Source organism: Protomyctophum bolini (assembly GCF_963924005.1).
Source record: "Protomyctophum bolini genome assembly, chromosome: 11".
NCBI lineage: Eukaryota > Metazoa > Chordata > Actinopteri > Myctophiformes > Myctophidae > Protomyctophum > Protomyctophum bolini.
The window spans coordinates 36,431,954-36,459,382 of NC_137872.1; the positions used below are offsets into that span (position 1 = coordinate 36,431,954).

Sequence of the window (27,429 nt, forward strand, 5' to 3'; positions counted from 1 at the left end):
TATGGGTCTGTATACTGTCTATAACTCAGAGAGTGTAGGCTACAAATGGATTTGTATACACTATCAGAGTTACAGAAACATTGATTTTACAATATAAATTGGGGGTCCCAGAGATAGAAATGCCATTAAATGGGGGTCCGTAGACTAATGCATGTCAAACTGGGAGGTCCTTGAAATTAAACGGGTTGAGAATCACTGCTAGGGCCGTAAAAAATCTTCTCTTATGGGGGTCCCTGGCATATCTTTTCAAATGGGGGTCCGCGGACTAATGTCAACTTGGGGGTCCTTGACATGAAAAGGTTTGGGAACCACTGGTCTATTTAGTGATCTCAGGAATGCAGATTTTAGACTGATTCATTTATATAATATATCTAGGAGCACATACATCACCATGAAGAAGAGTGTGAACTTGTGGTTGTGCCGTTATTTAAATTAAACATTTAGCTGTACAGGGGTTTTCAACGGGTGGTCCGTGAAGGTATTGCATGTGGTCCTTATGACCATGCATTTAGTAATGTGGCAAAGTGAAGATTTTGTATTTTCTTCCACGGAACAGAACAGTGCACTATAAACCGGCTTTGTGCACTGTTCCATTAAGTTTGCCAATGTTATCATCAGTTACTGGGAAGTCTGAGGTTCAGAAATTCCACAGAAAAAGGAGTTAGAATCTCAAGAACATGAACATACCAGCTATTGTCTGATTGTCATCATTCATCATTCATTATTAACAGTTTGCAGAATTACAGTACATTTACAGTACAACTCAATACAAAGACTGTTAACTGTGAGTGGACGACCCAATAAAGCATTACACTTGTTTACAAGAGGGTCCACCTGGTTCAATTCATCAAAATAGAAAAACGTACAAATAGACACTTCTATACAGCCAAAGTCAAAGAACAGAACAGGAATTCATCATAAAGGAGGTAAAAAGGGAAAAGAAACATGAAAAGGGGTGGGGGGGGATTACAGGGGTCAGTTTCGAATTGCAGCCACCCGTGGGTGCCCTTTGAGAGCGGTTTTGAAGGAGTCAAGGGATTCGCATGTCTTAATGACTGTTGGTAGGGCGTTCCACATTTTGGTGGCATAGGAGCGAAAATAATTTAGTCCCTTGTTTGTGCCAAATCTGGGTTGTACATGGTTTGTTGCACTCCTTCTGGTGTTAAGGAAGTATCTAGACAGGTACATGGGTATCTTGGTAGTGTATCGAATCTTGTGGACCAGACCCATTGCAAGAGGCTGTACTCTGTCGTCGACCCTAACCCTAACCAGTATCACATAGTATCATGATGCAATGAATGAAATCAAGCCCTTAATAATATCATGATTTAATAAATAACAATGTTTTTATTAGCTATTAATTGAAATGTCTTCTTACATTTGATGGACTAAAACATTTGATGGACTTAAATACTGTATTATTAAAGCATATTTCAATGCATTTAACAAAGGGCGTTTTACTTATTTCTATTTTAAAACATTGTGGCTTGCGCGTTGCGCCATCTGTTGTCAAAACTGTGCAATTTATTCTCAGTGCTACGCGCACGCATACACACGCACAGTTGCGCGCACACGCACGCACGCACACACACACACACACACACACACACACACACACACACACACACACACACACACACACACACACACACACACACACACACACACACACACACACACACACATACACACATGCACACAACGCGCTACTAGACAGTAGACACTCCCAACGTGATCATCCATTGGTTAAATTCTCCCCAAGTGGGCGTCACAACAATCCTGCAGCCAATCAGTGTACAATACACGTGGACGTGACCACAAACAGGAAGAGGTGAGCGTAGTTCACATTACATACATTCATGTAGGATTGTTCTTGTAACTTGTTGTAACATTGTAACAACGCTGCTGCTGCAATGGACGGAGTGGACGCTTCACCAACAGCAGGGGCTGCAGCGGACACAGCCGAGTCGACAAGCAGAAGGTTACTGTATTACTGTATTATTATTGTAATGGCCTCTTTGAATAGTTCGCATGATGCATGCAGGAGTTCAGCAGAGCAGGCTGTGATCTCTCTAAAGCGGCTGACATAGTTATTAAACATTTATTCTGCATGCACTATTAGCACTAACATCCTCATTGTTCAGTTTGAAGGTGGTGCAAGGTGGTGGCGTTTCTTGGTTGAATTGTGTGTTCAATAGCGCTATATTCCGACTGTAATCATTGCTATCTGGGATTGGGAATGTTCCAGTTACATGGGTTTCCCTCTCTCACCAGCTCTTTAGAAAACATAAAATACATGTTCAGTTCGGGATTATGGGATACCAACTTGATCCAATCAGAGAACACAGGATAAACAAGTGACATTGTAAGTGATGGAAATGACAACATAATGATGTATCATCCTCATCAAGTAAATGACAAAACAAGTTAATAAGTAAATAACTTAAAAAATAAATAAAAAATAAATCACTAATACCAGCTTTAACATCAAGAGTGTTTGATTGAATTGATTGATTGAAATATTTATTAAGAGTTTGCAGAATTACAGTAAATTTCAAGCACAACTGTGAGTTAACTGTGAGTGGACGACCCCAATAAAGCATTATTGGGTTAACACTTGTTTGGCTTGTTCAATTCATCAAAACATTTAGAGACGTGCAGATAGACACTTCTATATAGCCAGTGTACAAATGGTCGGTTTAGTTCCACTGTTATTTTCCACCGGTTGGTTCTTTTTGGTTCTTAGTCCATGAGCCAGAGCTCCAAAATTGGAACGTTAATTATGAATTGAGTGGAGCAAAACCATACCTATATTAGATTGTTATCACCGTGACACGTCCCCAATTGAGTACTTACACGAAGACAATGATTTATTGTATTACTAATTCTACATTTTAAAATATGCAAATGAGGCACTATGTAGGAACATATTATGCAAAATAATCGAAAATATGAAAAAGCCCCTACTGTGGAAGGGTTATCATGTATTAATTTACTTGGATTGATCCTATAAACAATTTAATATAGGTCTAGTTTTTCCCAACAATTTCGGAAAAAAGAAAGAAAGAAAGTTACTATGTTTACCCAGGGTAACTGGACTAAGCTCAAGAACTTGTTTACAGCCAGGCCCTGCTCATAGAACATTTCATGGTAGGGGGTTCAATGCCTTGTCCAAGGGCACTTCAGCGGTGGTAATTTTAACGTGCCGGTCCGGGGACGGCGGGGATACGAACTATAGCGACCTTTCCGATATCAAGACCGCTCCGCAAACCGTTCGGCCACCGCTGCCCCTGGCTCTGAGCTCTGGCTCATGGACTAAGAAGAACCACAAAAGAACTGAACCGGTTCCCATTGGGAACCAACCGGTGGAAAAGAGTTATACTGAGCATGTTACTGTGTTTAGCTTTGTACACACAGTCATCTCCGCGAATGTTTGTTCCTCTTCCCACTAGGCTGGAGTCTTGCTTGGACCAGCCCATGGATTCCAGTAGTGTTCATCATGAAGTCATCAAGTACACACCGTCGTCTCTGCCAGGTACAGGCTGACTTTATGATCACTGTGTAATGTGTATTACACGACACATACAGTATAATTATGTATTCATGTGTATATATAATTAGAGTTCACTAGTATGTATCGGTCAGTTACTTTTATATTCACAACCTTATACTTAAGCCATTCTGGGCGGAAACCCCCGTTTTGGTGTTTTAAGTTATGTTATAATTTAGCTATTGAGAAATAGCAGATCTACGAGCTCATAGCGATGTTATAATTTAGCTATTGAAAAATGGCAGATCTACAAGCTCATAGCGAGTGCCGCGCTACGAGCTTGTAGGTGTGCTATTTTTGAAAAATCGTGAAAATGTGGTGCTAATCTTTGAATGTATTGCTTTCACAGCAAACGTTTTTAACTCATATCTTTGTTTTATGGGGGGGGGTCCCTGGAGCAACATATTGGGGGGGGGGGGGGGGGGGGGTCTGTGGCCAAATGCAGATTGCTTTTGGGGTCCTTGACATGAAATATTGAGCACCACTGCTACAGAAACATGATTTGTTTTTCAGAAAACTGTCATGATTTAGAAGACCTTTTTAAAAGGTCAGGCCTAAATGGGTTAAAACTCCGCAATTACATGGCCATCCTGAAATTGCATACTTCATGTTTCCAGTTCACGCTGTAATGCTGTAATAACTATGAAGCATATAGTAGCCTACTGTTTTGACCACTTACTATACTGGGCCCCTTCCTGTTTTTTCTTGCTGTGTACACTAATAGCTGAATGTTCACCCCAGCATAAGGACACTAGGGTTCACGTGGTTAATTAAATAGTTTAATTGCAATTTTCTAGGTTATTAGCTAGCAGCCTACATTAAGTATTATAGTCTTCTTGACGCCTCTTGATGCAAATGTGTGTTTTACAGCCTTAGGATTGGTGTGGTGGATTGAGGTTATAGGACAGTCGGTTGCATGACATCAAATCACAAAGGGAGACCATTTTATGCTGAATTAGGGCTGCAACTATCGATTATTCTATTACTTTTTCGATGAATGACAATTCAAATTTATATAACAAACAAACCACTTAATGATTGACCACTTAAGCCCTATTTTTTCACAATTAAATTACTGATGATATATATTTTAATAAGCGTTTAATATCGTTTAATAATGATAATGATTAGTTTGACTAACTGTTGCACCCTCTAGCCTATGCTGAATGTGACCGCCTGCGCTTGACTTTCTGTTGATTACGCTTGGCCCAGCCAAGCAATACGACGCAGACACCACGGAGCCAATCAGCAGTGGCCTTCAGACCATGGAGGAGCTGTTGTCGTGGCAGCGGAGCGAGGCCAACCCCTTCGACGTGGCGACCGTCCTGCTGGCCGACCGGGAGCCTTCGCTGGCCGCCTCCCCCCTCCGCACTCTGGTGTCACATGACATGATGGGCGGTTACCTGGACGACAGGTATGGGCTCGTTTAGCTTTGGGCTGTAACTGCTGCGGCTAACGAGGACATTTTTTGTAATAGTTACAGTGAGGGGGGCACCTGCTGGCCTAGCGGTCCAGGCACAACATGCTATATACACAGGGGTGGGCAACTTTGACGATGGAGAGGGCCACAGTGCATATTACTGTCGCATTGCGACGCATTTTGAGCTTGTAGATCGTCTATTTTTGCTATATTTGAATTGAAAACCTGAATAATGTTTTGCTATTTTTTTAAATTGGAATCCTGAAAAGTAACCTTTTTTTTATTGAATTTCAAATGCATTTAGTTGTAGTTATGTTAACTTTATGAACTGTTAACCTAACTACATTGGACACAAAAAGATGTCAAAAAGAACATTTTAATACTAGTCATTAAGTGCTAGTCATTTATTTAATGGAATTGAACAGCTGAAACCAATACTATATCAGTATACTGATATTAACATGCGGGCCGCGTTAAGTGAAGGTGGGGGCCGCATGTGGCCCCCGGGCCGCCAGTTGCCCACCCCCTGCACTAGGCTCTGGCCTGACAGCGCGTCGCGTGTTCGAGTCCCGTTCTTGACGACCTTTGCTGCGTGTCTCTCACCGTGTCTCCCTCCCTCTTTCCTGTCCATCTTCACTTTCCTGTCCAACTATGAATAAAGGCAGACAAGACAAAAACCTAAACGTTTTTTACAATGAGGGGAAGTTTTACTCCCTACTTACTTAAATTAAAAACGATAATTTTCTTTGAACAGTTTTCAAAAGTGTGTGCGATACGCAGCCTCTCCTGATAAACAAGTAAAAGGGGGGAATTTCACAGTTGTGTATCAAAACAAGCCATTGTCTTCTTCATCATATTAAATCACATGCACTCGACAGATGAAGGCAGCCACAATTAAATGAGACACACTTAGCTACTGTTTGTCGTCCGTTGCAGGATAATGCACCATGGGCATGAAAACATCTAATGAGATTATTATTCCCTTGGATTATTCCCTTTTGTTTTGCTCTTCTGTATCTCAGAATGTAGAAAGCAATTTTGATGAGTAAATGTATATTGTATCTTTAAATGTCACTATTGTGAGCAGAACTGAAATTAAATGTCACCAGCAGTAGAACTAATTGCACTGCTGATTAATGTGAATGTATAATGCACAATCTATCTATTCAACCCATTAAGGGCGGGAAGCCGGGAACCCCTTTTGGGGTTTTAAGCATTATATGTTATAGACTTTAGCTATTGAAAAATAGCAGATCTGCAAGCTCATAGCGCGGCACCGAGTGCCGCCCTACGAGCTTGTAGGTCTGCTATTTTTGAAAAATCGATATATATGAATATTCCTTCAGAGTGAATGTTTTTAACTCAAAACTTTGCTTCTGGGCGGTGCCTGGAACAACATATTTTCAGGATTGAGCACCACTGACATAACCTGACGCTGCCAGATCCAAAAAGCTTGCTACACAAATTTGTTTCACAGCTTATTTGGATCTGGGATCGCGGAAGCAAATTCGATGACGGGGCTGTTCCTTTTTTTCAAGATACATGGTAGATGATTGGATGGGAGCGTCTGTCTATCACCGTGTGGGCGTGCAAACACAACCAATCATATCGACGTGTCTATATACCGTCACATCCGCATCCCGCCTTTAGCTCACGCTGATTGGTTCGGTACAAAGCAGATCTGACTCAGGGCTCAACTCCGTCAGAGATCCCAGATGAGTGTTGTGTTGGGGAATATGTTTCCGCAATACCGCCCTCATCTGGCAGCGTCAGGTTACCACTGACATAGAAGCATGAGTTTTCCCAGAAAACTCAACTACGAGCTTGTAGGTCTGCTATCTTTGAAAAATGTGGCACAAATCTTTGAATATATATTCTTTCAGAGTGAATGTTTTTAACTCAAAACTTTGCTTCTGGGCGGTGCCTGGAACAACATATTTTCAGGTTTGAGCACCACTGACATAGAAGCATGAGTTTTCCCAGAAAACTCAACTACGAGCTTGTAGGTCTGCTATCTTTGAAAAATGTGGCACAAATCTTTGAATATATATTCTTTCAGAGTGAATGTTTTTAACTCAAAACTTTGCTTCTGGGCGGTGCCTGGAACAACATATTTTCAGGATTGAGCACCACTGACATAGAAGCATGAGTTTTTCCAGAAAACTCAACTATACGAGAACATGTGGCACAAATCATTGAATATTATATTCTTTCAGAGAGCGAACGTTTTTCTTATTTCTTATCCTTGTGTTAAGGTTCCCTCAGGGGACACACTCGGAGGCCCCGTACGCATTCTACCACTGGCAATACATCGACATCTTCAACTACTTCACGCACGTCATGGTGACCATTCCTCCCGCCGTGTGGACCAACGCCGCACACAAGCATGGAGTCATTGTCCTGGGTGAGCCACAACAACGTGATCCAAAAAGCTCTGTGTGGGCTTTCTATACAGTACGAGAAATGAGTCCTAATTGGGATACCTAAATCCAGGTTTTTCCAGCCTAGATGAGATGGACTTTCATTTCGGATTTGGGTCTGCATTGTAATAGGTTGAGGTCACATTCCCACCTAATACTTCGGTAGACTCGATGCGAATGGGCGGAGAAATTGGGATTCTTGCATATTTAATTTGCTGCGGTTTGCCTTCACACTGTCATCCGCAGACACATAAAAACAGCAGTGTTTTTATGTGTTTTTTTAAATTAATGTACTCGTCCTCATTTCCATCAGGGCTTCAGTCTCCTCATTTGACCACGTCTATCCATGGTAAACGGGACATCTTTGCGCTGCGTAAAATATGCCTTCTCCGTCTCCAACTGTGTTCAGCTCCTCAGCCGCCACATTGTTTGCTTCATTTCCTTTATTTACTGTGGATTGCATTCACACCTGCACCGAATCGTAATCAAGTGCGATTGGAAGCGAAGCGAAACCCCCGTTTTTCCTCGGAGTAGAATGCGGTTCTTTGATACGCATTAGGATTCGAATGAGCCTTCACACCTGCCAAACGAAGTGCACTTTCTGAAAATGCGCAGCAGGATTCGTTTTAATCGCAGCAAAGCTCTCTGGTGTGAATGTGACCTGAGGTTTCGGCAAGGATTATCTGTAACCATATAGTGGTGATTGGTCAGCTGTGTGTGTGTGTGTGTGTGTGTGTGTGTGCGCGCGTGCGTACATGTCTTTGGATGTATGCAAATGTAACGCATGCTCTCAGTTGTAGCTAGAATAATAAGGGCAATTTAGTAAGGGCAAAATAAGACTTTTGTGGTGTCATGAGCACCATGTAAATATTAATATTCAATCTTAACCCAGGCTAATGCATATTATACAAGCTGCTTCAGTATACTGCCCGTTACCGTGCTTTGAAAAACATATCCCATCCCGTGACCGCGATTGCTAATTAATTTACTCCCAAGCCAGTCGGTGTGCTCTCGGGTTAGGATTGGTTTGATCGTGACAAATTGATGCCGTCCGTGATTGATTGATTGGTCAGCAAGCTTGAAAAACCCCCCACTGATGCCTGTGACTGATTGGTTGGTTTTCCCATCCCGTGCAGGGACCTTCATCACGGAGTGGACGGACGGGGCCAAAGTGTGCGAGGCCTTCCTAAAGGACGAGGAGTCGTATCGGGCCGTGGCCGATAAACTGGTCCAGGTCAGCCACTGTTACGGCTTCGACGGCTGGCTGGTCAACATCGAGAACACGCTGAGTGTGAGTAAACTGATAACCTGGTCCAGGTCATCAATGTTCTCCCCGTGTCCCCTAGGGTAGGTACCCTCACATGTTCTCCCCGTGTCCCCTAGGGTAGGTACCCTCACATGTTCTCCCCGTGTCCCCTAGGGTAGGTACCCTCACATGTTCTCCCCGTGTCCCCTAGGGTAGGTACCCTCACATGTTCTCCCCGTGTCCCCTAGGGTAGGTACCCTCACATGTTCTCCCCGTGTCCCCTATAGGGTAGGTACCCTCACATGTTCTCCCCGTGTCCCCTAGGGTAGGTAGTAGGTACCCTCACATGTTCTCCCCGTGTCCCCTAGGGTAGGTACCCTCACATGTTCTCCCCGTGTCCCCTATAGGGTAGGTACCCTCACATGTTCTCCCCGTGTCCCCTAGGGTAGGTACCCTCACATGTTCTCCCCGTGTCCCCTAGGGTAGGTACCCTCACATGTTCTCCCCGTGTCCCCTATAGGGTAGGTATACCCTCACAAAAAAACATGCAGTAAACCTGGTCTCTAAAACTACCTCCCCCTGGCCAGCCGGGGTCGCCTGATGGAGGGGAAAGGAACTGGCTGGAATAACGTGTTCCTCCCACGCGCTATACGTCCAACCAGGGAAACTCCCCCCTGTCAGGTGTAAAGGAGCAACTTGGACACTCAGGCATGAAGGAAGCATGAGTTCAAGTCCGTTGCTCTCCCCAGGTTGGCGGAGGGTGTGTAGAGCCCAGGATTACATTAGATAATTGACACAGGGGTGAAAAATGGGTTACAAAATCGTGGGATAAAAAATTAATAATAATAATAAATGGTCGACAGCTGGCTGGTTAACATAGAGAACACCCTCAGTGTAAGTTCCTCCATGGATTAAAGTTCGTTTGGATTCCATAGAAGCCAGCGTGTCTTCTGTGAAAGCATGCTGCACACAGTAAAACTATACCTAAACCTAGCCTCAGTAAAACTATACCTAAACCTAGCCCTAACCTCAGTAAAACTATACCTAAACCTAGCCCTAACCTCAGTAAAACTATGCCTATACCTAAACCTAACCCTGCGACTGTGGTTCAAGAGGTAGAGCAGGTCGTCCAATGATCCATGGGTCGGCGGTTCGAATCCCGGCTCCTCCTGTCTACATGTCGAAGTGTCCTTGGGCAAGACAAATTGCTGATGCCGATGTGCTGGTTGGTACTTTGCATGGCTTCCGCCGCAATCGGTGTATGAATGGGTGAATGTAATGCACAATCTATGTAAAGCGCCTTGGATAAAGGCGCTATATAAATGCACCATTTACCATTTACCATTTACCATTTAACCTTAACCTCAGTAAAACTATACCTAAACCTAGCCCTAACCTCAGTAAAACTATACCTAAACCTAACCCTAACCTCAGTAAAACTATGCCTAAACCTAACCCTAACCTCAGTAATCTTTTAAAATCTTTTTTTTTTTTTACATAATAGATAGTTCGACTAGTCGACTAGTAAACTAGGCAACTGGTCAACTAGGCAACTAGTCAACTAGTTAAAATGACTAGAAGTGAATGCCCAAAATCACACACACACAAACACACACACACACACACACACACACACACACACACACACACACACACACACACACACACACACACACACTAAAGATGAGGCTCTCTGCTGCCCCCAGGAGGTGGCGGTGAGGAACATGCCTCTGTTCCTGCGCTACCTGACGGACCAGCTGCACGAGAGGCTCCCCGGCAGCCAGGTGCTGTGGTACGACAGTGTGCTGCAGGACGGACATCTCAAATGGCAGAATGAACTCAACCAGAACAACAGGTGAGTGGCTGGGTGGGCGGGGAGACGAAGGTGTGCACTAGTGGAATGAACTCGACCAGAACAACAGGTGAGTGGCTGGGTGGGCGGGGAGACGAAGGTGTGCACTAGTGGAATGAACTCAACCAGACTGAACAACAGGTGAGTGGCTGGGTGGGCGGGGAGACGAAGGTGTGCACTAGTGGAATGAACTCAACCAGAACAACAGGTGAGTGGCTGGGTGGGCGGGGAGACGAAGGTGTGCACTAGTGGAATGAACTCGACCAGAACAACAGGTGAGTGGCTGGGTGGGCGGGGAGACGAAGGTGTGCACTAGTGGAATTAACTTGACCAGAACAACAGGTGAGTGGCTGGGTGGGCGGGGAGAGACGAAGGTGTGCACTAGTGGAATGAACTCAACCAGAACAACAGGTGAGTGGCTGGGTGGGCGGGGAGACGAAGGTGTGCACTAGTGGAATGAACTCGACCAGAACAACAGGTGAGTGGCTGGGTGGGCGGGGAGACGAAGGTGTGCACTAGTGGAATTAACTCGACCAGAACAACAGGTGAGTGGCTGGGAGGGGGGTCGGAGAGACCTGAGGCAAAGACCTGAGGCAAATGTCTTCTAAATCACCCCCAGAAGCAAAGATTTGAGTTAAAAATGTTCGCTTAAATAATAATATATATAGATTTGCACACATTTTCACGTTTTTTTTCCCCAAAAATAGCAACGGTTTAGGCATATTTCAACGTCAATGAGTGACTTTCTATTAAGTGGATTAGTCGTCTAACATCAGTGATGTAAATAGGTTTTCAATGTAACGAGTCCCGGGTTGCAGGGGTGGTCTTTTAGATGAGTCCCAGGGACATTTTATGAGTCCCACTTCAACGACGTTAGGAGTCATACAGTATTTTGCCATTTTTTACAAATTGCAGCATTTAACTCCCATTTCATTTTATATGGTTATAATGTGGTTATATTCGTGTAGAAAACAGAAGAAGAAATGATTATAACTAAAGCTAGCAAAATGAACTAGAATAAAAAAAAACAGTAGCAGTAGTTTTGGGGTGCAAAATGCACCCTATTTTAAGTCTGTCTGTACGTCCATCCGGGGCTAGTCTCGCGAACCGCTGGACCAATCGGTTTCTTGGCCAGTCGGCCAAGAAAGTAACATAACAGTCGGATGTGCATGCTCTCAACACGTCTCATTACGACACGTGAGCGTGTAGAGATGTCCTATTTTTGCCATTTGTCATGTGACAAAGTCTATAGGGTACCGTTACACAAGGGTGTGCGTGCCGTGCGTGTGCCTCCCTGTTCCTCTTTATCGTGTCCTTAACCCATTCTGACCTGAGATCAGATTCATACGAGGTTTCCACGGGACACACACTGGTCTGATGAACCCATTCTGACCTGAGATCAGATTCTAAAAATGTCAGTCGTTCTTCGAATTTTTCAAAAATAGCAGACCTACAAGCTCGTATCGCGCCACTCGGTGGCGCGATATGAGCTTGTAGATCTGCTATTTTTCAATAGCTAAAGCATAACATGATGCCAACACCAAAATGGGTTCCCGTTCAGAATGGGTTAAAGGCCCTCGTCTGCAAGTTGAAAACAATGCATGTTATTCCAGTCTGGTCTTCTAAGGAACATGTTTGTTCAAAACAGAAAGTCTTTTTAAATTTATGAGTGATGTTTGTCTCATTCAACCGGTAGGGTTTATTGTTGTCTTGTCGATGAAACGGTACAAAAAACCTGTCCGTCTGCCTTTATTTATCTGCCTGGAAGATTTAACTGGCAGAGATGAGAGCCCCGTGGACATTTTCATGGATTCTAGAAATGCCTTCTAAACTTTCTGAAAAACCCATGTTTCTATGTCAGTGGTTCTCAAGCATTTTCATGTCGAGTACCCTCAAAAATATATGTAATTGGCCGCCGACCCCCCCCATCTGAAAACATGTTGTTCCAGGGACCCCCCCCAGAAGCAAAAGATTTGACTTAAAACGTTTGCTCTGAAAGAATATTCTATTCAAAGATTTGCACCACATTTTCACGATTAAAAAAAATAGCAGACCTACAAGCTCGTAGCGCGGCACAGAGTGCTGCGTTATGAGCTTGTAGATCTGCTAAAGCATAACATAATGCTTAGAACACCAAAAGGGGTTCCAACCCAGAATGGGTTAAAGAGGACTGATGCGATCTCTAAACATGGGAATTAATTTGAAGTTGAAGTACGATAAATCTTAGAGAAGTCGGCTCATTGAAAGAACCGTGGCTCGATCCAGTGTTGTTTTTGGCAGCAAATTTTGATTTTAGTTTTAGTCATAGTCTCTTGAATAGTTTTCATTTAGTTTGAGTCACATTTTAGTCACCTGGAATGTCTTAGAGTTTAGTCTAGTTTTAGTCGACAAAATATCATACGATTTTAGTCGACTAAATCTACAGTTGATTTAGTCGATAGGTTTAATGTTTGTTTGTTAAACCGATTTAGACCTGAGGACTATTCTTAAAATATGTCTTTTAAATCCTGACAGTTTTCTATGTCAGTGATTCTCAACCTTTTTCATGTCAAGGACCCCCAGAATTATCTGTATTTGGCCGCCGACCCCATCTGAAAATATGTAGTTCCAGGGACCCCCACTCCAGAAGCAAATATTTGAGTTAAAAACGCTCTGAAAGAATATGTATTCAAAAATTTGCGCCACATTTTCACGATAAAAAAAAAAAAAGAAGACTATTTTTCAATAGCTAAAGTATGACATAATGCTATAAACACCAAGAGGGGTTCCCGCTCCAAAATGGGTTAATAAACGCCATTGACAATGAAGAGAAAACTTACGTAATTTTGTAGCTCATTACGTCATATTGTCTCTTTATTGTTAATGGCGTTTAATGTTTGTGTTGGCACCGTTTGGCACCATTACATCACCTAATCAATATGAGTTAGACTTTAATATATTAACGCCCCTCACTTCACACGGGTGTGATTTATGTCCTCCAGAATGGAGAAGTTGTTGTGAATGACACCAATCAACCCGAGTTCTTCTGTGTGAATTTACTGTTGTATTGAGTGAAGGTTTGCTTTTTGGGTAACCTATCCCTGGTTATATGGTTTACAGGTTCATGTGGTTCATGCTATATTTATCCTTTTAAACCATTGTAAGGTTGACTTTAAAAAAATAAGCAGTTTGTTCCAAAGTGGACCAAATTGTGTCTGAGTTCCCAGAAGTTTTATTTTTCGCCACTAGCCATTTGCCTAACTGGCACCCCAAAACAGAGTAACAACAAGTCAAACCGAGAGTACTAACTCTTACTTTATATACATGATTGATGCAGAAACTGTTCAAGACTTGCAAAAAGATAGACTCTCTCTCTCTCTTTGTCTCTCTCTCTCTGTCCCTCAGGGTGTTCTTCGACGCGTGTGACGGTCTGTTCACCAACTACAACTGGACGGAGCAGAGTCTGGAGGGCATGGAGGCCTTCGACGGAGCCCAGGGCCGCCAGGCCGACATCTACGTCGGGGTGGACGTGTTCGCCAGGGGCGAGGTGGTGGGAGGCATGTTTGACACCAACAGGGTAGGCCTGTCCGTGTCCGTGTGTGTTTGCGTGTGCGTGCCGTGCGTATGTATGCGTGACGTGTGCGAGGCAGGAGTGGGCAACTATGTCTTCAAAATCTATACTGGTGGATCCCCCGAGGCGCTTTCTTTGGTTGATCGGGGGAAGCATTTTGAAGACACAGACGAAAACATGCATTTGTGTCATCTGACGTCCAGCTTGGAATGTGAAACTCAACCAATCATATTATCGGGGTAATTGACACACAGGAATGCACCTTACAGCAGAAGTATCAGCGATGCGGGTACTAGCATCAACCACAGCCAACCTTAACCCATTCTGACCTGAGATCAGATTCATACGAGGTTTCCACTGGACACACACTGGTCTGATGAACCCATTCTGACCTGAGATCAGATTCTAAAAATGTCAGTCGTTCTTCGATTTTTCAAAAATAGCAGACCTACAAGCTCGTAGCGCGCCACTCGGTGGTGCGCTATGAGCTTGTAGATCTGCTATTTTTCAATAGCTAAAGCATAACATGATGCCAACACCAAAATGGGTGCCCGGTCAGAATGGGTTAACCCATTTTGGGGACGGGACCCCTTTTTGGTGTTAGCATTATGTCATGCTTTAGCTATTGAAAAATAGCAGATCTACAAGCTCGTAGCGCGCCACCGAGTGGCGCGCTACGAGCTTGTAGGTCTGTAGGTCTGAACAACTGACACATAGAAACATAGCTTTTTCAGAAAACTGTCAGGATGTAGAAGACATTTTTAGAATCTGATCTCAGGTCAGAATGGTAAACTGTCAGGATGTAGAAGACATTTCTAGAATCTGATCTCAGGTCAGAATGGCTTGACAAGTCGAGACAAGACTACACTATTGAGAATGTTTACTAAGTCCACCCAGAACATGAAGATAATCCATATTTTGCCATGTCGTGTGGAAAATATTACATTTGTCTCATCATCAAACTTTCAGCCCGAAAGAAGGAACTGAAATCTGAACCCTCTACATCCACTGTATCTATACAGTTTATGTGCCAACCGTACACATGAAACTGGACCAGGTGCTGCCATCAGTATTTTAACGGCGCCATAGCTTATTTCCATTTCCATTGTTGTTTTCATAATATATCGCAGTGGCTTCGAACCCTTGAGTTTTGTGACGGTTTAGTTTTGTGTAGCCGTCTGGGCTACACAAAGGCCTATAAGGCCCCCGTCTCTCTCTCCCCGTTTCCTGTCAGTCAGTACTGTATATTATCTATCGATAAAAGGCCCTCCCTCCCCCCCAAAAAAGAATCTGCCGTACAACAGGGTATGTATAGGGTTTGCCAAGGTGCGTGTGCATGTGCACGTGTATGTGCGCGTGTATGTGCGCGTGTGCGTTCTATACATGAAACGGCTACATCAGCACGGCTGACCGTCCTCCACGGTTCCTGTTCCTTCTTTAATGTGTCCTTAAAGGCCCTTCAAAATGGAGTCATCCTTCCACTCCAGTCTGGCAGGCATGTGTGTGTTTATGAGTGAGGTTTCTCAGTAGACCAGTAGTTGTTGTGTATTGTCTTGGCGTTGACGCAGAACAAAAACCTGCCTGTCTGCCTTTTTGGAAATGCTGCTGTTGTTATAATTACAACCCCGACTGACGCCAGCGTTTTAGCTCCGATTGCCGATCCAAATTTTAATGAGTCTACTCTAGAGTAGACCTGAACTTGTTGATGGGCTGTTTTCCCAGTTTTTCAGAATACTTTTTGGGATTTAGAACAGTGGTTTTTTTAGAACAGTGTTTTTTTTAGATCAGTGTTTTTTTTTTAGAACAGTGGTTTTTTTAGAACAGTGGTTCCCGGGCCCAGGCGGTTAGCTCAACCGCCCGTTTTGGAGAACTACTGATTTTAGAAGGCATTTGTAGAACCGGTCTCGGGTCTTAATGGGTTAATGAAGCAGAGTGCTCTGAGAAAAACAACACCTCACTGTGTGTGCGTGTGTGCGTGCGTGCGCATGTATGCGTGTATGTGTACAGATCCCACTGAGCAATACTCTGCTATTTAGACGTCCATCTTAAACGGGGTTATATATTAGCGGTCTAGGCTTAGCTTAGATGCTAATTACCCCGAACCCTCAGAACAAGAGGTGACCGCGCTTATGCGGTGGCAGCCCCTGAGCTTTGGAACAACCTCCCCCCCCCCCCCCATATTAGAGCTGCTCAAACAATTAACATTGTCAAAACGCACCTTTTTAACCTGGCTTTTAATGTGAACTGATTTTAACCTTTTAAGGCACTCCTGTACAGTATTTTCCATGTCCCACGTTGATTCTGTATGCTATGTTTCTCTGCTTTGAATTTTTGTCTTTTTGTTGTGAAGCACTTTGGTCAACTTCGGTTGTGCTATAACGTGCTATATAAATAAAGGTTGATTTCTATATTTTAGCAGTTTTTGTAAACGTCTTATAGACCGTCTATATCTATCTGTTGAAATGACAATGTCTAATCTAAGCCTATAGACCACTAAGAAACGTTTTAGACCAGATATAACCATTACGATGTGTTTTAGACATTCTAAATAGCCCCAAGGTGATCATTTCCTCTTGTCCGTCCGCAGGCGTTGGCGCTCATACGGAAACACAACTTCTCCACGGCCATCTTTGCTCCAGGTTGGGTCTATGAGCACAACCACGATAAGACTGTGTTTCGTGACAACCAGGATAAGTGAGCATGTCCACACTCCTGTCTCCACACACTGGACATTAACACTACATGTAGTAGTAGTAGTAGTAGTAGATCTACAAGCTCATAGCGCGCCACCGAGTGGCGCGCTACGAGCTTGTAGGTCTGCTATTTTCGAAAATGCGACTGACATTTTTAGAATCTGATCTCAGGTCAGAATGGGTTAATCAGACCAGTGTGTGTCCAGTGGAAACCTCGTATGAATCTGATCTCAGGTCAGAATGGGTTAAACACCTGAACGGGGCCGGAGCTTCTGGTCTGTGGTGACTGTGCTGTTTTCACTATTGCTACACTTAAAAACATATTCAAAATATGAACCGATAGTCGTATTCATAGCTGGGCATAAACATTGAGGCGTGACATTTTTAAACGGTAATTCAAATTTGACCTATAATTTTATAATAAGTAGTGCCTCTGAGACCTTAGTGTCAACTTAGTGGAACTATAGTGGCTCTCTGGAGTGACTGTGGAACTATAGTGGCCCCTCTGGAGTGACTGTGGAACTATAGTGGCTCTCTGGAGTGACTGTGGAACTATAGTGGCTCTCTGGAGTGACTGTGGAACTATAGTGGCTCTCTGGAGTGACTGTGGAACTATAGTGGCTCTCTGGAGTGACTGTGGAACTATAGTGGCTCTCTGGAGTGACTGTGGAACTATAGTGGCCCTCTGGAGTGACTGTGGAACTATAGTGGCCCCTCTGGAGTGACTGTGGAACTATAGTGGCTCTCTGGAGTGACTGTGGAGCTATAGTGGCTCTCTGGAGTGACTGTGGAGCTATAGTGGCTCTCTGGAGTGACTGTGGAACTATAGTGGCTCTCTGGAGTGACCGTCAATGGCTCTGTCGCTTATGTTTTGTGTGTGTTTGTAATGTCTGAAGGCAGCATAATCCGTATAACGTCAGAATCGTTATCGGCAGATAGGTACCGGTTATCGCGGTCAGACTAAAACATGGGGACTAATCTGTTTAGATCAGAGGTTTTCAAACCGTTTTCATATCAAGGTCCATTATTTATTCGGCATTTGAGCCACAGACCACCATTTGACGAGATTTAGCCTCTCGGATTTAGAATATTTTGTCGTTGTTGGTTAAGATTGAACAAACGATCAAAATAACAATTATTCTATATTCTCTAATTGTGTAGACGTCGTTGAAAATTCGTTAAAAGTGATGCAGAATGCAGAGCAACAATGTAACTCTTGAGGGTGTAAAATTAAACCAAATAGACCCGTTTCCTTTAGAGTTAAAGATCTATAAGGGTTCATTTGGTTACCATCATTTAGCATGGGGACCACCTGGCTGGAACCCCATCAGGGACCACTGGTTTTAGAAGAACCATCCCACGCTATACAGCGCTGCGCTGTGTTGTGATGTCACGTCCTGTCTGCAGGTTCTGGGCTCTGCTGTCCGACTTCCTGTTCGTGCACCGGCCGGCCTCACCTCTGCCCTTCATCTCCTCGTTCTGCCAGGGCTTCGGCAAGGCCCTCTACTGGTTGGGACAGGTACTGCAGGGCTATTTTTCCTGTCACACCATAACAGTGTACACTATCCAATAAAGGCCGAAAAAGCCCCAAAATATATATATATAAAAAAAAAAAGAAGGAAAGTAAAGTAAAAAGAAATACCTCAAATCTGGTGTAGTACAGTACTTAATGTTACTCTCCATCACTAGAGAGAGATGCCATTTGATTTCGTTGCTTGTGTGTGTGCGTGCGTGTGTGCGTGTGCATGTGTGACTGCGTGTGCGTGTGTTTGTGTGACTGCGTGTGTTTGTGTCTGTGCGTGTGTGTGTGTGTGTGTGTGTGTGTGTGCGTGTGTGCGTGTGCGTGTGCAGCAGGAGGCGGGGCGGAGCTGGTTCAACCTCAGTGCTCAGGAGCCCCAGCCTCTCTACTACCACGACCAGCTGGACGGCGGAGGCTGGCTGAGGAGCCGAGGCTGCCCCGAGGACGCCTGGAACGGAGGCTGCGCTCTGCTGCTGGAGGGAGTCCTGCCGGCCAGCCTTGACAAGATATGTGCCAGGTGTGTGTGTGTGCGTGTGTCTGTGCGAGCGTGGTGTGTGTGTGTGTGTGTGTGTGTGTGTGTGTGTGTGTGTGTGTGTGCGTGCGTGCGTGCAAATGTGTCCGTGGCAAAGACTTTGCCCTGTTTGGTCAAATTTAGATTTTCTGTTTTACACGTCTCCAGGTTTTCTTCAGAATATGTACGACTACGACACTTACTAGTGGTGTGTGTGTGTGTGTTGCGTGTGCCATGTGTGTGCGTGTGTGTGTGTGTGTGTGTGAGCTTGTTATTTCATTACTTTTCGTGTAACCACCGCACTCTTGACTTCTGGTGCACTATCCACTCTGTTCAACATCACGAAAACAAAGGTATACCGGGTCGAACACAGTGGCAAGAGTGTATTTCGATTTTCTACATAATAACTGAATGACAGACGTTTCGGCTATCCAGCCTTCATCAGTGTGGTGTGCTTGTTATTTCAACAACAACAAAAAAAATCACCACACAAGCCTGGTCGTGCCATAGTCTGTGAACATTCAGAGACAACAGGCAGACCTTGGATCTACAAGCCCACAACGCTGTGATCTTGGGGCCAAGATGATTTGCAATCGTATTATTTTCAGGTGTGTGCAAGTGAGATTATTTAGGTATAGTCATCGCATCAATATCAATAGAATAAACGATACGTGGCGGTTAGCACGCCTCCGTGAAAAAAAAAGAAATAGAGGAGAGATGCGTTTTACGCTTTTACATAGACTTGCGCATTACATTCACCATGCAAGGCACCACATCGGGAGCAATTAGGGGTTCAGCATCTTGCTCAAGGACACTCAAGGAGGGCTTCAGCATCTTGCTCAAGGACACCTCGACACTAATTCTGAGGGAGCCCACAGGGATCGAGCTGGTGACCACACGGTTCCCATCCCAGCCGCTCCACCGGCCACTCTACCCCTGAGCTACTGCCCCCCCCCCCCCCCCCCCGCCAATGAAACTGGATGAATTGCATGCCGCTGAATGGAGTAGAAGACGAAGTGCCACTCTGCTGTTTTTCTCTCCATGTGATCGTATCTGTTGGGGTGAATCATGATTGAATCGCACAGGCGACTAAAACTAAGATATATTGACAATTTCGTCAACAGATAACAACTAGATTAAAATGCTAGGAAGGGACAAGTGGACAAGAGATCCAGTATAAGTCATTTTACACTTGGTTGCATGCTGAAAAGTGAGCTTGTAGATCGGCTATTTTCAGCAAGTGTAAAAACGGCATCAAGACCCGCCAAAATACATTTTAGCCGACTAAATCAACTGTAGATTTAGTCGACTAAAATCTCATGACATGTAGTCGACTAAAACTAGACTAACACATTCCAGGTGACTAAAATGTGACTGAAACTAAATGAAAACTATTCAAAAGACTATGACTAAAACTTAAATCAAAATGTGCTGCCAAAAACATCACTGGTACGAAGACATTTGACGAGGCTTGCGCCTCGGTCGCCATGCACCGACGGAGAATCCAACCTGTTCCAAGTCGGAGAACGTCGTGAAGCCAGAGTCGAGGATTCTGGGTATTGTAGTGTTCGTCGCTTGGTCCAGGGAAAATGCTTGCAGCGATTCCAACATAATTCAGACCTTTTTCCTTTACTTGTTGTATAATTTCAGGACGACATCTCTCTCTCTTTGTGTTCTCAGGCTGTTCTCTCTCAACGTGCTGCTAGCTTCCAGCTCCATGGTGTCTATGGTCTACAAGCTGTCCCCGGGCGTCACCGTCTCTCTGGAGCTGAAGACCACTGACGCCAGTCTGTGCACACACAAGGCAGTGCAGGACATCTCCAGTACGTTTGGTTTAAAAACACACAAGGCAGTGCAGGACATCTCCAGTACGTTTGGTTTAAAAACACACAAGGCAGTGCAGGACATCTCCAGTACGTTTGGTTTAAAAACACACAAGGCAGTGCAGGACATCTCCAGTACGTTTGGTTTAAACACACAAGGCAGTGCAGGACATCTCCAGTACGTTAAGTGATTTGGAAAGCCCCTTGGTCCGCCCCGGTAACAAGATGTGCACATGCACGCACTACAGTGGACACACACACACACACGCGCGCGCGCGCGACAGGCCAACAGCACACACCAAGGCCCGCCCCCGCTCGATCCCGATTGGCGGAAGGCCCCTCTCTATCCTGATTGGATGAAGGCTGGGCCACCTATAGCCAAAAACGAAACCTACGGTTTTTTTGACCCCTAGGCGTTATCTGGGGACAGGGAGTAACTCCTTATATGGTCAGCACACTCTATAGTAGTAAAATAGTAAAATAAGTGATATTTGAATTAAGTGAAATCACTGAATATATATATATATACCTTTTTAAACACACAAGGCAGTGCAGGACATCGCCAGTGCATTTGGTTGTGCTCACATGCTGGATGAATGGCCCGGTTCACATATACAGTATACAGTTTACGAAGCCTGACGAGATTGGATAAAATAACCATTACAAGCCGTCAGGGACAGGATATACATAAAGCAATAGAGTCATTACATTTACTGTGTTTACAGTGTTACTATATGTCATTAAGGACATGTAATCACTTGTCCATCATCAACATCGGTCACATATTTAAAGCACTTGGACCCCGGCATCCGTATTTGGGGAGAACATTAGCCCTAAAAGCTCACAATGTGTCGCAAGGTGGCCCATTGTGAGCTTGTAGATCTGATATCTTTGGTGAAGTTAATTTGAGTAAGACGGGAAAAAGCGGTCCATGAGTACAGAGCCAACTCGGGTCCAGTTTTGTGGTTAACATAAATTAAACCTCCCCCAAATGTTCTTTATTTGTGAGATATTGTGTTTGTTTACATGTCCAATTATTCAATACCAGAACATGTACCGGGAAATGTTCATCGACGTTTGCTGTACAGTACCTCACTGTATCGTTTAAAGCCTTCTTCACATTTGAATTATACAAAAGTAGCACTTGAGTCATACTGTATATTGACCTGGCCAAAATATACTCTTCACTGTTCAGTATTATTGATGTGATAAGCATATACACCATGTGCATATGCGCCGCAATCCAGATTGTGTTATTCAAGTACATTTTGTGTGTGTGTGTTGTGTGTGTGTGTGTGTGTGTGTGTTGCGTGTGTGTGCAGCCACCAGTATGTCTCCTGGAGTTCTGGATACCAACCACCACTTGGTTAAACAGCTCTCTCAAAGGTGTGGTCAGTGGAATCCAGACAGCTGGACTGTCAGGTGAGGCGCTGGTTTTTATCCGACCTCCACTGGGGCCATTCGGAACACCAAAGTCCACACTGGACCACGAATAATATTACAATATCTGATGGGGGGATCCTGTCCATTATAGCAAACATCAACACATGACTCGGAACTAGTGGTTCTCTCAACTGATTTTTTGTCAGTATATTTAGTCTTAGTTTTAGTCATCATAGATTCGTTTTTGTTTTGTTTTAGTCAGTGAAAAAAGGTAGTCGACGAACATTTTTCGTCTTAGTCTTAGTCGACGAAAACAACACTGCTCGTCGCAACTCCCACCATCACGGCCCCACGGTCATCTAGATTTTAAATCCTAAACGTCAAACATCGGGGTGCGCCCGATGCATCTGTGAGCAGAAAGGGAGGTTTAAGGTTGGATCTGTGGACCCCCGCGGGCCCTGGCTCACACTACAGATTAATTTGGGCAGATAATCGGTTCACACCAGCCTCGAATGGGGAACGGCCCGCGATAGACAGGTAGAGGCAAAGATCAGCCCCCATATTATGATCCCATAAATGTGACGCCAAGCTTTTATAGAGGAGTGCTTTGGAAGGTGTCGTCATGTTAAGCTCACTAGGTATACGATTTTGGTTTTAAGTACCCAGCAAACCTGATCTTCCTGTCCTGTGGGTGGCGCTGTGGGCAGGTGTTCCCAGTTGGAGCTGCTTGGCTGTGCACTGCGGGAGGTGTGCGTGATCATACAGCGGGAGGGGGCGGAGCCTCGTCAGGACACGCCCTTCAGCTGCCGAGTGGGAGAGTTCATGGTGAGGTCACATATATCATAATGTTTAGTGTACTGTACATTGATTGATTGAAATGACAGTTTGCAGAATTACAGTACATTTCAAGCACAAACTCAATACAAAGACGGTTAACTGTGAGTGGACGACCCAATGAAGCATTACGCTTGTTTACAAGAGGGTCCACCTTGTTCAATTCATCAAAACATTTGGAGACGTACAAACAGACACTTCTATACAGCCAAAGAACAGAACAGGAATTCATCATAGAGGAGGTAAAAAGGGAAAAGAAACGTATATACAGTGAGGGGGAAAAGGGGTGGGGATTCCGGGCCTGTTTCGAATTGCAGCCGTCCGTAGGTGCCCTTTAAGGGCGGTTTTGAAGGAGTCAAGGGATTTGCATGTCTTAATGACTGTTGGTAGGGCGTTCCACATTTTGGTGGCATAGGAGCGAAAATAATTTAGCCCCTTGTTTGTGCCAAAACTGGGTTTGCACATGGTTTGTTGATGATGGATAAGGGGTCAGGACAACGAGGCCTTTTCGTGGAGGGGTCAGAATAAAATGTGGACTTTAAAACTGTTATTCGTCTATAGTACTCACTTGATATCATAATGATATTATGATATAGTACTTTATTGTCAGACCCAGCAGCCATGTATGCAAAACACATACTGTATACACACATTTGACATGGCACAAAAAAACAAAACAATATTACATGCATAAAGACATGAAGCATTATGTTATGGTTTAGCTCGTAGCGCGGCACTCAGTGCCGCGCTACGAGCTTGTAGTTCTGCTATTTTTTGAAAAATCGTTAAAATGTGGCACAAATTTGGAATATATATCCTTTCAGAGCGAACGTTTTTTACTCAAAAGTTTGCTTCTGGAGGGTCCCTTGAAACACAATATTTTCAGATGGGGGTCGGTGGCCAAATATATAAAAAATTTGGGGTCCTTGACATTAAATATTTTTAAAACCACTGATATAGAAACATAGGTTTTTCAGCAAACTGTCATGATTTAGAAGACATTTGTAGCCTCAAAGTCGACTGGTGGACTTTATTGTATGCAGGGACACCATATCTCCTTCCTGAAGGTAGCAACCTATATTCTCCATACAACACATGGCTAGTGTTTTGAGGTGATATTCCTTGCTAACCTTAGGATGCTGTTATCATACGTGGATGTATACAGTTTCTGAAGTGGTTGTCCAACAATCGTTGAACAAATGTTCAGTTGTCATTATGTATACATAGATATATATGACCAGTGGTTTTCTGCTTGAAAGGAAAAGGCTTTACAAAAAAGATGTGCTGGCTGTAGTTCGTAAAACAATACCAAGTTTGCACAACACAAACTAACTCAAATATCCTTTTCCCTCAAGGCGTGGAACACATCAAATGCATTTGAACACTATATGCCATAACACATTAATTCCCCACAATTAATAACATAATTCAATTGTAACCAAAAAAAACAAACAAAAGAAACGGGTTGTCTCTTAGCCACATCCGTTACAATATTCTTATAAAAGTGGTGCTATCATATTGTCACAATTAATTATCCAATTTTATATAAAAGTTGGATTTGACAAAGTTTTATATAATTTTATAGTTTTATATATTTTATAATACATACCTTTGAAAATGTCGTTTTGATGCAATATGTTTGAGGTTACTTAAGTCCATGCTGCAACGTGAAACAAAAGTTGAACGCTATTTTAAGATGTATATACTTTAAAGGAGAATTCCATGCTAGAAGGCTTTCTTACCTTTAGTTGTAGTCGTTACGTCCCCACCAAAGAGGTCCAGGTGTTATTTTGTGCAAAAGTGCATTATTGGCTATTTCCCCTAATATAATATAAGCCCTCAATCAATGGGGGTTGGGTTTTTGTGCCAATTCGCTTATTTCCATCGAAATAAGTAGTATCCTAAGTGTGCCACTTGGGATACTATTTACATTTATGAAGAGAGGATATATAATATATATTTAAAAAAGCACAACACCCCAATGCCCCATTCTATTTTTGAAAAATCGTGAAAATGTGGCACAAATCTTTGAATATATATATATATATTCTTTCAGAGGGAACGTTTTTAACTCAAATCTTTGTTTCTGGGAGGTCACTGGACCAACATATTTTCAGACGGGGGTCGGCGGCCAAATACAGATATTTTTGGGGGTTCTTGACATGAAACCGTTTGATAACCACTGACATAGAAACATGGGTTTTTCAGATAACCGTCAGCATTTAGAAGACATTTTTTGTAGAATCGTTCCCAGGTCAAAATGGGTTAAGTCCTTCAATTCCCTATTCAGGGAAGTACTCTCTAGGGCTGACCTCGATTAGTCGACTAATCGATAGGAACGGGTCTCAGTCGACTGACCACCTCTCAGTCGATGTTCACAAAAACCCCCCCCAAAAAAACATACACATTTGAACATGCTTTCTGACTGTTTTTAATCAATCTCCAATGTGCATGTGGAGTGTGTCTGCCTGCTGTGTGGCAATGTGCCACTGCCTGTGACTTGAATCGCACAGTGCGCATGCTGGCCTGATAAGACTCCAGAATCTCAATCTCACCTGCTGTGCTCAATCTGGCTAATGACAAGCCTCTCAGTCGATGTGGGGGTGCTCAGTCGACTAACAGCAAATGTATTCATATTAGTCGGGGGGGGGGGGGGGGGGGGGGGGGACAGCTCTATAGTTACTCTCTCTCCTTTGCTCTGTCCTGTCAGGTCCTGGACGAGGCCAGTCTGTCGGCGCCGCTCCAGTCGGTCCAGGGCGTGTGTGTCTACGACGTGGTCTGGCTGCGGGGCGACACCGCCGCCGCCAGCGGCCTCCTCCTCAACGCCACCCTGCGCTGGAGCTACCCCAACCCGGCGCAGCTGGTGCGGCACTTCAGGGTGTACTGGAGACGCCTGCGGGGGCCGGACCCCCGCGTGCCCCCCGGGGACCGGCCCGTGCTGGTGGGCCGCTCCTACTCCACCCTGTTCCGGGTGACGGAGCTGGCCGTGGCCGAGGCGCCGGGCCTGATGGAGCTGCTGGTGGAGCCCGTGACGCGGGAGGGCTTCGTGGTGCCGGAGAGCCACTGGGGCAGACGCAGCCTCAGCTACACCGAGGAGCGGATATAGGCTAGTGTTAGTGACGATGGACCCAAAAATTGGAGATGCCCGCTACCGGAGGTAGAACCAAAACACAACTGGTATTGAGGGTATGCGCATGCTTAAAGTGAATGGCACATCGAGTGGCAAAGCAACATGCAAAGTGAGTTTAACTTTGTTTAACGTTGTTTAATGCAATCCTGCAAGGATGAGGCTATTTTCTGTGTGGATGTATGGGCTGTCTGTCAAGGCCAGAAAGTGGTTTTTTGCCACTCAGTAAGCATTCCTGCATAACTTCCTGGTTTGATGATGATGTCACGCGCATACCCTCTATTGCTGGATTCAGTAGAACCTCACCTTTCCTACAAGCCCTCATATGACATGACAATTCATTCCAGAGTCACTACAAAGTAGAGAAGAATAGATTTACAATTCCGCCTACTGTAGGTATGTGTTCAAATGACTATATCTCATGTTGACATTCAGATATTGACATGCAGTCTATTCTAGAATGTAGAGGTATAGTCCTGGCTTCAAGTATGCCGAGTTTTAAACCTCTCAGAGCTTCCATTGTGAATCTACATGACTTTATAAGTGCCTCAACCCCCAGACGGACAGGCTTTATTTTTTAGTTTGGGGTGTATAACTTTATATATCAATTTCACCACTTTTGCAGTAACATATTATTACACAAGAATCCATTTCATGTATGGGAGGCCTTAAAAAAAAGACTATGTTGTGTTTGGTTCCACCTCTGGTAGGCTATGGGGTATCTCAACAACTGAAGCACTTATTGCCCATTTGACACAGGACTAGGAGGGCGGGAACATGAGGGACAAGTCTCGGGGTGTGACCGTGTGTCTGCTCAGGGAAATCATCATGGGACAGCAATACAGCAAAGAATAACGTGTTTCGGATTGACTATGCAACACGCATTCATATTTGTATTTGATGTTGTCTATATCCTTGACCCATTTTGACCTGAGATCAGATTCTAAAAATGTCTTCTACATCCTGAGTTTTCCAAAAAAAGCTATGTTTCTATGTCAGTCGTTCTTCGATTTAAAAAAAAAATATCAGACCTACAAGCTTGTATGAGCTTGTATATCTGCTATTTTTCAATAGCTAAAGCATAACATAATGCTATTAACACACCAAAAGGGGTTCCCGCCCAGAATGGGCTAAGATCCCGTTTTGTAATGGTTTAAAAAAGGTGCTATTTGGTGCCCCCTGCTGGTTCAACCAGTTTCTGTGGTCACTGCTTGAAGCTATGCTGTATAATTAGTTTCTATAATTAAATTAAGTTGAATCATGAGCATCATCTGCCTTCCCTCCCCTGTATCTGTTATACTCTGTATCAGATTGCCTGGGGAGGGACAGCAGATTAATCTAAATATGGCACATTTATATTACAGAATACCATGTTAATTACTCTGCTTTGTCCCTGCTAAATAAAACAATTTGCATCCACTTCTTGTGATTAAAATACACCAATTTCACGGTTATCCCTCAGGTGGTCTGCAGAGGCCAGCTACCTCCATTTGTCTGGATT

The 27,429-nt window shown here is 44.0% G+C and overlaps 1 protein-coding gene across 1 annotated transcript; it reads left to right on the plus strand.

Annotated features, from left to right (window-relative positions):
• Positions 1–1,847: 1,847 nt before the first annotated feature.
• On the plus strand, positions 1,848–26,895 carry engase (endo-beta-N-acetylglucosaminidase). Its single transcript, XM_080775942.1, has 14 exons — positions 1,848–1,981; positions 3,453–3,535; positions 4,763–4,964; positions 7,226–7,374; positions 8,527–8,681; positions 10,343–10,491; positions 13,873–14,044; positions 16,626–16,732; positions 18,139–18,250; positions 18,583–18,767; positions 20,442–20,584; positions 21,907–22,006; positions 22,675–22,792; positions 25,512–26,895. Exons 1-14 carry the CDS (start codon positions 1,914–1,916, stop codon positions 25,905–25,907), a joined length of 2,139 nt encoding a protein of 712 aa, XP_080632068.1. The 5' UTR covers positions 1,848–1,913; the 3' UTR covers positions 25,908–26,895.
• The last annotated feature ends 534 nt before the right edge of the window (positions 26,896–27,429 follow it).

Coding starts and splice junctions, on each gene's coding strand:
- engase (XM_080775942.1), top strand. CDS start 1,914: ATGGACGGAGTGGACGCTTCACCAACAGCAGGGGCTGCAGCGGACACA. Junction 1,982..3,452: donor GCCGAGTCGACAAGCAGAAG/GTTACTGTATTA, acceptor TCTTCCCACTAG/GCTGGAGTCTTGCTTGGACC. Junction 18,768..20,441: donor CTTGACAAGATATGTGCCAG/GTGTGTGTGTGT, acceptor TTGTGTTCTCAG/GCTGTTCTCTCTCAACGTGC.